Consider the following 14021-nt stretch of genomic DNA (forward strand, 5'->3'; position numbering starts at 1 on the left):
TGGTCAACAATCAGGGATCAGGAATCAGGGGTCAAAGTTACTGTGAAAGACGGTGAGTAAGATCGTTATTTCCCCTTCTTATTGTCCTTCATGTGGCCAAGCAAATGTAATATTTCGCCAATAGCTGGCATTAATGCAGATATTTTACTTGGTCTATTGGATTAGAATCCAAATTTTCGTGAAATTGAGGTAAACCAGATCAGACTAGAGGCTGCGTTATAATTCAGCGTTGAATAGCTGCCATGTGTCTCTACTTGTGGGACTGCCCGCCGACCCAGATACAGTCTATGGACCCATCCCACTGCCACACACTCTCTGGTTTTAAAAGTAACCCGGGGGTCTTTTTCAGAAACCCTGACCCTGGTCCCCTGATCTTATATCTTTCTCTCTCTTTCTTTTAAATATCCTTTTTTCCTCTCTATTTTTCAGATTTCAAGCTCTGTATTTAAAAAAATAAATAATCTTGTTCTCTCTTTCTATTTCTTATTGTTTCTTTTGATTTTTTGCATTCTCTCCATCGTTTCTATTTTTTCTCGTGTTTCGCATTATCTCTTTAAATGTCTTTCGTTTTTGATTTCAGAAAAAGTTCTAGAGAAAGACAAAATCAAGGAAAAAGATTGAGAAAAAGAGAAAGTAAAAATTAAGAGGAAAGAATAAGATGGATAAGAAGGTAAAAGAGGGGTAAAAGATGGAGAGAACCAGAATATCAGGCAAAAATGAGAGAGAAAATAGGAAACAAGGAAATCGTGAGAAAATAGACCTTATGGTGTGATTTTTGTACTAAACAAACCAAATATAACAAAAGACGACACCAAATATAACCTTTCAATATTTTATTAATATGTAGAAAATGTATTAAAAAAGGAACTATATAATACATGTTTAAGTCAAACTAGAGCTAACTTGTATGGTACTAGCAAACATTATCCAACAGAAAGTCAATTCAGCATATATAGCTTGCCAATAGCTTTTCAACAGTCAAAATCCCGCTTTTTCTGCAATGACACTTCTAAGATGAATGAAGTTGTGTGGCGTATATGAGAAATACTTCTTACACATCTTTGCAATGTCAGAAAGACAGTTTGTCATCATACGATTAAAGGATCCAATAGCAGAATGGACTGGCATTATACTTATTTTTACAATGTAGCATTTAATGCAAGTAGTCAATACACTTTTAAAATAAATATCAATACAATAAATAATCAAAAATACAATGCCATTTTGCAAATGAAATCAAAGTTCGAACAGAAAATACATGTTAAAGTTAGTGTTTCAATCTCAATAGAGGAGGAGATTGGTAATTGTGTTACTCATCCAACCTTTTACTTTAATTGGCCCCGTCTAAAGCTTTACATTAAGTGTTTTGATTTCACAATCATTCCTTCTCTTTCACTCTTTCATTTGCATCACAGAAAAAAGGCATAGTGAAAAGGGAGTCTATATGGCCTGTTTCTCAATGAAAATAAATAATCATACCAATTTGATTATGTTGACCGGAATGTCCCAATAAATGATTGGGAATTGGGTATTACAATAAATAAATATTAAATAACAATTTTTAACCAAGAACATGTACTGTTTGAATTGTAACAATGTGAATCTACAATAAAAGTTAAAAGAATGGTTTGAATAAATAGCATGAATACAACGAAACACTAATGAAGACATTTTCCAGTGTGTATTGTGAAAATCTGCTTACACTTTCTCCTTGCACAATGGGCAGAACAACTTCAAAGACAGCTTTTTGAAATGCATTGAAGCATGCTCGCTTGTCATTACACAACACGGTAGATTCTGTTCCTCGTCTTCCAACCTTTAACCCTTGAGAAATAAAGCACTGAGGCTAAATAAATCTACATAGTTAATGAAGTAAAACACACAATTTGTTCTAACACAAATAATCTCTGGATATATAGTACATGAGCAGAGTTGAACCGGCAAGTGGAACTCAACAGATTCATTGGATGTGCAAGAGCCAAGTTAACTTTGAAATGATTTATATTTTTTCGATTTCATTCTTTCTTGATCTATTCCCCTTTCTTCTATCTCAACCATGATTTCCTGACAAATTTGGTGCTTGAAAAGGAAATCAAATAGTCTCTTCAAGTATCCCTCCCATCAAAATCATTTCACAAGAAACTTACACTTGGACACGTAGGACATAACTCAACACTATGATGAAAACAAATCTATGAGATGTGGGTTACAATGGGTTAGTTGTAGCTAACATGACTTAAAAACATAAAGGTTACATTGGGAAATGAGTCAGAGGGCATCTTAGTGTCTAGACTAGTAATAGGCAGCACAGAAACCTAAATCAGAACTGGAAATATATGAAAGGGCTCATTATCGTTGACTCAAGCCGAGCAGTAAAGGAAACAACTAACATATACAAAGTAACTTGACACAACCCTTCTGTGCTGTTGCAATCGGTTAAAACAAAAATACAGTTATTTAAATATGCACATTATGGTTTTTGGAAGAAAAAATAATTCTCGAACAAGAAATCCAATTAAAAATCAAAAGCAGGCGAGATATTGCTTTCAGGGATGGTCATTTGTGGTGGCACTTCTAGGATGAACTTATGTGACTTCCAGCTGCAAGGAATTCTCACTATATAGTTCATTTTAATATCTTTTTCCATAAGGCATTATAATTGGTACTTTTTGGTCTACAGATTGTTTCTTACACTCATACAGCAGAATAGCTGGATGAAAGGCTGCCCTGACTGATGATCGCTGTCATCTGGTTGGTGTGTGCCTGTCAACCATGGATGCTTTATTTAGACTATGCGGATACAGACCTGTGGATGTGATGGATGAGTGTGTGTGTGTGTGTGTGTGTGTGTGTGTGTGTGTGTGTGTGTGTGTGTGTGTGTGTGTGTGTGTGTGTGTGTGTGTGTGTGTGTGTGTGTGTGTGTGTGTGTGTGTGTGTGTGTGCGTGTGCGTGCGGCACAGTCCATCAATTACTGTCCTGAATTGTAACATTGCAAGGAACATCCTAACTAATAAGACACGTGTATGAGATAGAAATGCACATGATGAGAACTCCTGCTCGGTGCTCACATTGTTCTTTATATGGACCAAACAGCTTATAGGGACACAACAGATTGTTGTATTCTATAGGTATTATTATGATGTGAGGGTCATTAGTGGGTTGAATACACCTCATGACCCCATCCCTGACAGCAACATCCATGGTTTGGAAAATGGGAACATTGGGTGTATTAATATCAGAAGTTAGTATCCCAGTACCAGATTTGTATTCAAATCAAGACAAGCAGGCAAAATATGTTTGTCTTGTTCGTTTGTATGGAAAAACAGTGAACAACCAATATCATATACATATTTTGTCATGAAACTAAATTAATTCCCCGCTCACAGTGCCTCACAGAGTGTCGAAACAGTTGCAAATTATGTTTTTTAAAACGCTTGCAACATAAAACGAATAAACATTTGATTGATTGATGGCTGTTTTTATTCTGCTCGAGTGAATTAACCCACGCTGACGTCTTCGAATGTACTCGAATAGTACCCAATGTACTGCTGGTGCATTTTTTCGGTACCTTTGCAAAAGCTGTTTCATCTGTGGTAAGTTGCCATGCGTATTACCCCCTGGTTAATCTAATGAGCACCTTGTCTTTATTTCTATTTATCGAGGACGTTAACATCAACTGCGGGCTTCATAAAAACAAAAAACAAAAAATCATAATATGACATGAATGGACCTCTCTCACAATATCAGGTATAAAAATAGAGATATCTTAAAGTTATTTTTAAGGGCATACAATTTGTCAAAAGTATTTTTTTCGTTTTCGTTTGTTGTTGTTATTGTTGTTGTTAATGCTATCCTACTCAGGAGCTTTAGGGGGGACCACACCGAGCATCGTTGCCCCTCCTATCCCGAGGAAAAGGCAAAGGGGACTCAGCTCCCCCCTTCCCTTTACAGCAAAGCGACTCATTGTCGTTGAAATTGATCGTAATAACTTATATACAGTGCCTTCTTATGTGGCTTCCAAGTACAGCAGGGGGGGGGGGGGGGGGGGGGACAGCTAAGAAGCAGAGGTTGGAAAGAGAGTCAACTTAGATACACAGAGTTTGGCTTGCGTTTCCTTCTTCAGGTAGTCGCTTTTTTTCTTCGGAGGAGGGTTTCGGCTTTGCGCTCTGGTAAAAATCTTCACACACACACATGCTGCGGGTTCGATTCTCGTTCTCTAGAACTCTTATTTGTTTGGCACACCGTGCTTAGAACCGCGTCTTGGAATGCTTTTCTTATGTATGGCGTGTAGCGTTCGCGGCGGCGTCCTATAGGCCACATCAAAACAGAGCAGGAATAATGATACTCGGTACCCCCGGCGTAATGAGCGATACCGTCGAATCGGTGCTACAGACAATCAAACAAACTCCGTCTATCCAGGTCGGTCTTAGAGAGAGAGAGAGATGAACAGGGAGAGAGAGAGAGAGAGAGAGAGAGAGAGAGAGAAAGCGAGAGAGCACGCGCGAAAGAGAGAGATGAACAGGGAGAGAGAGAGAGAGAGAGAGAGAGAGAGAGAGAGAGAGAGAGAGAGAGAGAGAGCTACAGACATTCGAACAACTCTGTTTATTCAGGTCTGTCTTAGAGAGAGAGAGCGGGAGAAAGAGAGGGGGGGGAGAGAGCGAGAGAGAGAGAGAAAAGTTGGGGGTGTGGGGGGGGGGGGGGGGGGGGGATGTTTATAAAGGGGCGGACCTCCTCCTCTTCCCACTGATGCTCCGGTAGTTATACGGCCTCATCTTCATCTCCACGAAGGGGATGGAGAACTCGTGGCCCTTCCAGTTGAACCAGTTGATGCCCTGTAGTGGGAGACATGGGCGATCGGGTTTGAGGATGTGTGGCGCTCAAAGCTCCACAACGGACCCCTACCAACCACCACATTTCCTACATTCTAGTCCTATAATTGTTTGAAAAGATGGCCCTGGAAAAAAAAGAGATTCCTGTTCATATGTTTCCCATCTCATATGTTTTCTGTTTTTGATTGACTGAACGTCGTGAGAGTAAAACAAAAAGCACTTCAAACACGCCGGGACCCACCGAGATCAAGGGACACCGCGTTTCATGTTAACCCTACAAACTTTACCACTGCTGTGAGGCGATTGTGTGGCTCTTTGCTACGTAGAACTCTACATTACTCTTCTTTGGGGTGGTCCGGACTGTTTTGTTTCATGTCATCAAACGACAGCGAGAGAGAGAGAGAGAGAGGGAGAGAGAGAGGGAGAGCGAGAGAGAGAGCGAGAGAGAGAGCGGGGGAGTTTGGGGGGGGAATGGTGTCTGTGTGATATAACATGGTCTTTGTACCACACTCTAATCAAAGCACCACAAACACAACACACACACACTCTGTCTCCCTTTTATTTCACATACATGCAGAACATCACAGAGGGAGCTGGGGTGAACAGCCGGAGAGAGGACTTCATCTTATTCTGTTTGAGAAGCAGCGCCCAGAAAGCTTTGAGTTCAGAGCCCTGTCGTCAGAGCTCCCTGCCTGGCCACACGGCCTCCCTCTCCGCGTTGGTTGAGCAATAGACAACAAGACTATTAATTATGAATATTCAATAACGGCTCATTAGGTGGAGTAGATGTGTTATGTAATTAGGAGAAGATTAAGAATAGGAAGAATATGAGTCATTGGATGACTCGTGTAGGAGTTATTTTACGAAGGTCGCATTGGCTTCGTATTTCATCTTACACTTTTCACAGATCGTGATAAACAATATAGTCACACAAAGTCCTCGTGTCCTTATGTATTCAGGTTTGAATGTCACTCACTCCTTTCTGTGGCTCATCCATATTCAGTCAGAATAAAAAAAAATCGATCCTTGATAGAAGTTGCATGACATGGGATATAATCTTTCTACACAAACAACCATTTCTCCCAAGGTTGACTTAGAAAAAAACCTGTTGACATGATTTGGCTCAATTTGCTTAACGTCCACGGAACGCAACTCATTAGCAGCCAACCCTCCTCCCTCCCCTCCCCCCTACTCCCTTCCTCCTCACTCTCTTCCCCCTTCCTTTCCCCTCTCCCCCTCCCTCCCTCCCTCCCCCTCCTCCTTCTGGGCCAGCCTATTGTCACCTGACTGACACCTTGTTAAGTTATCTGTCAAAATGGCGGGGGGGGCGGGGGCAGACACGAGACATTTGGCTGCCTGTCTGTCTGTCTGCCTGGATCTTCCCGCCTGCCTCTCTCTGGCTGATAAAATAAATGAATTGAACTGACCTGACTGTGCCTGGACTCTCCGTACTTCCCGTTGAGGTTGGCCCGGTGGCAGTTCTTGTACCACCAGGCGCCTTTGTACGAGAGCGCGCAGTTGGTGACGGCGATGTCATTGTCCCGGTCCTTGGTGGAGAAGGGGCGGCCTTGGTGGTAGATCAGGGAATCGCCTGCGATTGGACACAGGGGACTGTCAGTCACACCTGGGTCAGGTCAGATTTGTATCTCCACCAGAGGTTGAGGGACAGAGTGAGTAAAATAGATATGGAAAAAAGAGGCAGAGTCGAATACGCACACACATACTGCACAAACTCACACAGGTATACACACGCTGATGAACACACTTACAAAGGCACCAAAAAAACCACACACTACACTCATGCACATTCACTCACTTATACACACACACACACACACACATGCAAACACAGGAATGCACACACACACACACACACACACACACACACACACACACACACACAGGCACACAGGCACACATGAACGCGCACGCATGCACGAGCGCGCGCACGCATGCACGAGCGCACACACGCGCGGGCGAGCATACACACACACACAGTGATGGAGGGACAATATGATAATTGTCAACATGAAGGGATGACAGGTAATTCTGGGCCATGGTTCCGCTGACAGAAAGACGTTTCATTGGTTTTCAGCGCTGAGTGGAGCGGGGTGATTAATGAAAAGAACTGGATGGAGGCAAACATTAAACAAGAATTATCCAAAGGAAGCATCGAATTCATCCACCAAGTTCATTTTATATTCATTCACTGCGTACATTCGCCAGCCCCGTGAGTTTGAGATAAAAATAAGCCTTCAACGTCGGTCGCAAAGGAATATCACGCCATCGTTTTCTTGTTTGGATGTGAAAGAGCTATTAAGATGACATTCAAAGGAGCCAATTACAGGCAGTCTACCGAAGAGTATGTCCCGTCCCCGCCGGCCGCAGCAACCTACCAGCGGTGCCGTTGTACTCTCCTATCCTGAGCTTGTAGAGGTTCTTGGCGTCTCCCAGGGAGAACTTGTCGTAGTTGGCGTAGACCGACTCCTGCCCGTCCTTCATGTCGATCCTCAGCTCATAGCGACCCTGGGCGGCCATCTTCTGGATGTTGTCTAGTCCTGAGGAGGGAAGAATCAAAGGATGGAAGGGAGGAAGGAAGGAAGGAAGGGAGTGAGGGAGGAGGAGAGAAAGAAAGAACGTGTTTCAATACATGTGAAATTGAACAGCCCACCACCTCGCCATGTTTACATCTTCCAGGGTCGACTTATGTGGAATTTTCTGATGACATTTGAGATAATCCATCAGGGTGGGGGTGTGCATACTATTTATTTTTGTCATTTGCTTTGGCGACGGTGACCTGTTTTTGTATTCATTATCCATACATAAATCCAGAGGCCACAGGGAGAGAACCGGGTGCCTACTGAAGCCAATTTGTCATGGGGGAGGGGGGAGACTCGAACCAGCGTCAGTGTATGCAGCCCGGCTGCATTTGTATTCAACGTTTACTGACTGATGTTGTCCGGAACCTGTAGGGAAACACATTGCTCAACTTGCGTTGAGCATGCTCATATTTTCCGAGCAGAATATATGCCGTTCGAGGGGAGTTGGGGAGCGAGGGAGGGCCGGAGGGTCCTGGGGGGTACTGGAGAGCATTCGGGGTCTCAAATCAAATTTCTGCGGCAGGCTAAACTAATAGCTAAAGCTATTACTTAAGGCCTGATATGCTATTACCTGGCTAAAGTATCTCGCGGTGGCGATACTTAAGCCTCTATGGCCCTAGTGATTATCTTTCCCTTTTTTTAATTAGACTTTCAATAAACATGGCACATCTTTGCCAGATGGCTTCTCTAAAGGATACTAATCGTATGCATAGGAGAATGTGACGATCAAGATTGGTGGGCTCCAGTCCCCCTTATCCCATCCTCGTGGATGGCGTCTGTCAACCTTTGTGTGGAGGTCTTCAGTTGTGCGCACGCTATCTCCTAGCAAGCAGATACTCAGTGTATTTGAAGTCTGTCGCCGATAAGGTCTGTCGCACGCAAACAGCTCCGAAAGACAGCGGCCAGCAACTTCATTATCAGTTTACGAACACCAGTAATCCAATTGGAGAGAGATGTTTCCCCGGTCGGACATCAAGCGGGAGCCTCACATGCTGATTTGGAGTCTATGTGAATCCACGCCTCTGCAGTTGTGTAGAGACTAGTGGGAAAGCCAGTGGATGCTTATGAAGCAAACGGCAAAGTTAGGTCAGGGAGAGGAGACGGGATGTGGAGTAACGACTTTAGCTGGACGAGATGAAAATCAAAGTGACCATAGCCCAGTGTAGTGGCAGAGAAAATGAACAGAAACTGTGACATTGGCCACCGAGTTGTTCGCTAGAATAGCTTTATGCCACAACCATTATATCACCATACACATATATATATACTGTATATATATATATATATATATATATATATATATACACATACGTCAACCGGGTGGCTTAGCAATACTAGCAGAATGCTAACACCATCATATCACCCTATGTATATATATATGGCCACCTGGTGGCTAGCAAGACCAGTAGCATGATAACACCCATTGTATCACCAGGTGGTAATTCCGTAGGCGCACCGCGTTGAGAACGCTAATCATAGCATTTTAGAAATAAGGAACACAACTAAGTGGGATATTCCGCAATCGTAGCGCAGCAATGATACAGTGCCTTAACATTTTAATTACAGGCATTTTCCCCCACGGCTCACGGCTAAACACGGGGGGAATTAAAGCATTAAGGGCAGCCGATAAAGGGGGATAATGACCCCATATTGCACAACGCGCATTGGCCTCTCTAAATTATTACCTCATCAAATGAACATTGTGTTCTGCGTGGAGCGGGGTTATGATCGGTAAATGGCCTCAATTGATTGCCCGTGGGTGACAATAAAAAACGTCAATTTCCAAAAACGCTAACAGATAATAATGAAAGCCCTAATTTGCATATCCTTTGGCGCGGCAGACAGTTAAATTCCCCCACTTTTCATCGGGAGTGGATTTTTTTAACGACGGGGTTTAAGGTTGCCGCACTGTTGCGTAAATTGTTATTGTGTGCTGTCACGAAGGCGAGCGTGTAACTGCAGTCTGAGGGGCTATGGGGGGCACAGAATGCAAGTCATCACTTGATCTCTGCCTGACGTTGTGACGACACTTGCACCCCGCGGCTCTTTTTGTTGCGACCCTAGTGTCGGACCCCCTTGTCGGCTCAAAGGGCAATCGCCTCGAAGGGGCCCGTATTATGCAAGTGGCCCCTGGAGCAGCTCTGGAGGAAATGAGTGCACCGTCATTCAAATCTACCAAACCAACACTGCTGTCACAATGGAAGGTGATGAAACTGTATCATAATATATTGAAATGTATTTAAAAGTATATCCACAGATGCATGTGTTATACGTGGATGATAGCGGGAATCCTCATTGTGAAAGGTGTTTATCGATCTATATTCTAATCTTCAACTCATGTTTACAAGTTGCTTCCATATCAAACATCCAGCCAGCCCTCGCAGGGAAATAACCGACTCAAAATGTCCCAACGCTGTCACCGCCCACTGCGACAACACGGACCGCCTCTACACTAGATAAACAGAGACGACGTGCCCTGCTTATAAACACAGAGGCCGAGCTGGGCCTCAGTGGCCCTCTGCCTGCTCTAATGCAGGGAGAGGTGGGTCATGTTGGAAGCGGGCCGGGGGCCGGGAAAAGCATAGGGCACTGTGGTGTGGTGCAGTGTAGCGAACACGCAGGCTTGGTGAACCGCAGCCCGAGGTGACATTATGCACAGAGTCCCGTGGTCGGAGAGAAGGACAGGAGTACAGTACATGAAAGGATAAGCGATGAAGTGGGTGGGGGGGGGGGGTGGAGGGGGTGGTGGAGAGAGAGGATGTAGCAACCGATTATCGCTGATTCAGCTGATGCGGTGTAAAGCAGGTCAGCGCTGAAATGTACTGTGTGCTCTGCCCAGTGGCGCGTGTATTCTCCTGGAGAGACCTACATCATAATGTAGAGACAGAGGCAGGGCAAGGGGAAGGGGTGGGCGGAGGTGTTTATAATGAAATAACGGCTCAAGGTCTTAGGCAACATTGTTTTGTGTCAGGCCGGCACAGGTCTGACGGAGCCCAAGGTACATTGCTACGTCAGGGTCTTCGGAAAATAAATTGCGATGTCTAACTTTGGTGACAGAGTAGGAGTTTGTACCTGCCTTGCCTGCGTCCGAGTATCCGACGTTGTTTCGGTATTTCCAACCGCTCGACTTGTAAACACTTGCCTTGTGTATGCAACGCTATGCTTGGCTCGGCGCAATGATAACAAGGAGGGAAGAGCGGTAGCCTTGTGTATAAGACTAAAACACAAAACCAACACAACCTGACGCACTTTGGTCTACCCCAGCTCTAAAGCTTTCTGGTAACACCGTGACACAACTGGGGTACATTCATTAACCATTTATTGACGACACGTTATGCAGTTGTAAGCATTATTCTGTAGCATTAGCATAGATAGAGGTTAGTCAATTATTACTACACCAAAAGTTAACTGTTAATTAATGAATCATTTTTTGTTATTGCTTATTACTGCGCTTACTGATGTTAATTAATGGTTCATTAATGTAGACTTATTGTATAGCGTTCCCAGTTATGCTTATCTCAAGTTGTATCCGCACCACAGTAAATGACTTCACTGTATTGCAATGAGTAATGTGTTTTGTTTCCTTAAAAAGGATGACAGTGTGTCGGGCTTCTTCTGATATTGGTTAATGATAAGGACAACATTTTCTTTGATCCCTTCATCAACTAAAAGTGGAAAAAGAAAACAACAGCTCGGCCCTGCAGGTCGGGATTAACGCAATGGAATGTTAATTAAATACCGTCTTTTAATCAACCACGGCCAAAACAATAACATCATACGCAAAAACAGCAAGTCTTTGAAGAGTCCACGCTCATCTGTGCATCGGGTTTTATAATGAGTACGATTAACTTTTGGTAATGAGAATGTGCCGAAAGAAATATTATTAAGCAGCAGTTCACGGAAAAGTCACAGAAGTAGTTTAATCTCAAACGCGGCGCATCTTGATGAAAACAATTACACACGTCGCTTCAGAGAGAGATGAGCTATCTGAAGTAGTGTTTGTGGGTGTGTGTGGCAGTGTGTGTGAGTATGTGTGTGTGTGTGTGGGTGTGTGTGGGTGTGTGTGGTGCGCTAGTGAGATAGAGAGGGAGTCACGGGCTGAAAGATTAAATGAGCAATAAAGAAACATCAAAACAACAACACACTCGTGGCAATAGATCTCCACAGATCCAGGACCACTCTTAGGAAGCCAATAGGAACATGCAGGGTTTTATACTGGGCAGGAAGACAGGACTGACTCACAAATGTACCCTCCTATGGCGATAGAACAAGTTCCCACTACCCTGGGAGGAAGCCATACACCTCTCTTTTCATGTACTAGAGCAACACAGTGAAATAACACACACACACACACACACACACACAATGTGTCCTTAAAACGACTTAGAGTCGAGTACAGAGATGAGAACGAGGGAGGAATTAAACGTGATAAGATAATTAATTGAATTGAGAGCGTGTCTCGTGTCAGCACTCTTGCGCGCCGTAAACAAGATAAGCTATGCTTTATTTTTGCAACTTTATTTTTTAATTAGACTGCCGTTTCCTTTGATGGTGCCGCAATTACTTTTTTCCCTCTTTCTTTTGATCCTAAGTGCAGTCGCAACGGCAATCATCTTACCACCTGGGATATACTGTCTAAGGCGCACCATATGGTATCATGTATGCCTTTAGACTCTGTGCAGCTCATTACAGGGCAGGATAAAGCTGAGCAAATAAGTTTAATTTGCATATCGATGACATTTTTTTGTTTTTGGGATTTCTTTTTCTTTGTCGTATTATCTGTCATATCCCTCGGTTGGTTGGTTGTAGGCGATGTCTTAATGATGTGTTGGCTTGTTTGTTTGTGTGTGTTAGAAATATGAATAAATCAAAAAGACATCAATTAATCACAAATATTCACAGGGAGAACCGGCCCCCCCGGCCCCTTCCTATTCTGCCTGATCGTCTGTCTCATCTCATCCATCAAAGTCCAAACTGACTGTCTGGCTTGATTGACAGATCAGACGCTTGCCAACACACTCACTCTCTCTCTCTCTCTCTCTCTCTCTCTCTCTCTCTCTCTCTCTCTCTCTCTCTCTCTCTCTGTCTGGCTTGATTGACAGATCAGACGCTTGCCAACACACTCTCTCTCTCTCTCTCTCTCTCTCTCTCTCTCTCTCTCTCTCTCTCTCTCTCTCGCTTTCTCTCTCTCTCTCTCTCTCTCTCTCTCTCTCTCTCTCTCTCTCTCTCTCTCTCCTCTCTCTCTCTCTCTCTCTCTCTCTCTCTCTCTCTCTCTCTCTCTCTCTCTCTCTCTCTCTCTCCTCTCTCTCTCTCTCTCTCTCTCTCTCTCTCTCTCTCTCTCTCTCAATGAGCAGGTAGTTCTTAGCCTTCTTGCTCCAGAAAGCCTAGAAGGATGCCTGTTTGGGCAGTATCTACTTCCCCATTATCTACTGCCCCACCGGACTAAAGTCGGTGAATCCAACGGAGTGGAGAGGCATAAGAAAATATTCAGTGTGACACCGAGAATCCTGTCCTCAAGGAAGAGGAGAGGGTATGCAACTAAGCTGAGCCTCCTGACGCCCAACCCGGAGATAAACTCAGAGACCCTCACGCCTGGGGTCAGCCATCGCTTCCCCTCACTCAGGTAAATCCGTTTAACACCGTGCTTAAGGATAGGAGTGTGTGTGTGTGTGTGTGTGTGTGTGTGTGTGTGTGTGTGTGTGTGTGTGTGTGTGTGTGTGTGTGTGTGTGTGTGTGTGTGTGTGTGTGTGTGTGTGTGTGTGTGTGTGTGTGTGTGAATCTTACCCAGCCAGAATTCGTCCTCCAGGTTCCCAAAGCCCACCCTGTAGTCGCTCCACTTCCTGGAGAAGTCTGTCAGGCCGTTCTGGCGCCGCTGGAACACCTGGGAGGGTCAGGAGGTCAAAGGTCACCAAGGTTGCGCGTCTGGTGTCAGAGTCGAAGCATTTGTTTTGGTGACATGTGCCCTTCGTAGTCAGTGATTGTTTAATGCAACACCTCTCTCTCTCTCTCTGCATGATTCGCAAACTCCAGCGAACCATTTTCCACCATCTCCTCCCTTATTCACCGCTCACAGTCTATCCTCTTCCGAATAATTATCTTGCTCTCCTTTACTCTCTTCCCCCCTCTCTCTCCCCCTCTCTCTCTCTCTCTCTCTCTCTCTCTCTCTCTCTCTCTCTCTCTCTCTCTCTCTCTCTCTCTCTCTCTATCACTCTCCCGCTCTCACTCTCCCTCTATCTCCATCCCTCTCTCCCTCTCTCTTCCTCTCTCTCTCCCTCCCTCTCTCTCTCTCTCCCTCTCTCTCTCTCTCCCTCCCTCTCTCTCTCTCCCTCCCTCCTCCCTCTCTTCCTCTCCCTGTCTCTCTCTCTCTTCCCCTCTTCCTCCCTCTCCCCTCTCCTCTCTCTCTCTCTCTCTCTCTCTCTCTCTCCCCCCTCACTCTCTCTCCATCCCTCTCTCCCTCTCTCTCTCACACACTACTGTTAATAAGCTCTTCATTCACACGCTTAAGGAGCAGGTGGGTGTGGAGCATCTTGCTCAAGGAAGCCTAGACGTTTGAACCCAGTGCCCTCGCATGCTGGAGTCGCCCATCCCCACC

General features: G+C 44.6%; 1 protein-coding gene across 1 annotated transcript in view; it reads right to left on the reverse strand.

The window, feature by feature from the left end:
- Nucleotides 1-818: 818 nt before the first annotated feature.
- Nucleotides 819-14021, reverse strand: part of tnr (tenascin R (restrictin, janusin)) — a 126884-nt gene continuing 113681 nt past the window's right edge. The window contains 4 exon segments of the mRNA XM_060058372.1: nt 819-4832; nt 6257-6420; nt 7226-7387; nt 13214-13321. Of these exon segments, the coding sequence (XP_059914355.1) occupies nt 4713-4832; nt 6257-6420; nt 7226-7387; nt 13214-13321 (554 nt within the window). The 3' untranslated portion in view covers nt 819-4712.

The sequence above is a fragment of the Gadus macrocephalus genome, chromosome 8, assembly GCF_031168955.1.
Source record: "Gadus macrocephalus chromosome 8, ASM3116895v1".
Taxonomy (NCBI): Eukaryota; Metazoa; Chordata; class Actinopteri; order Gadiformes; family Gadidae; genus Gadus; species Gadus macrocephalus.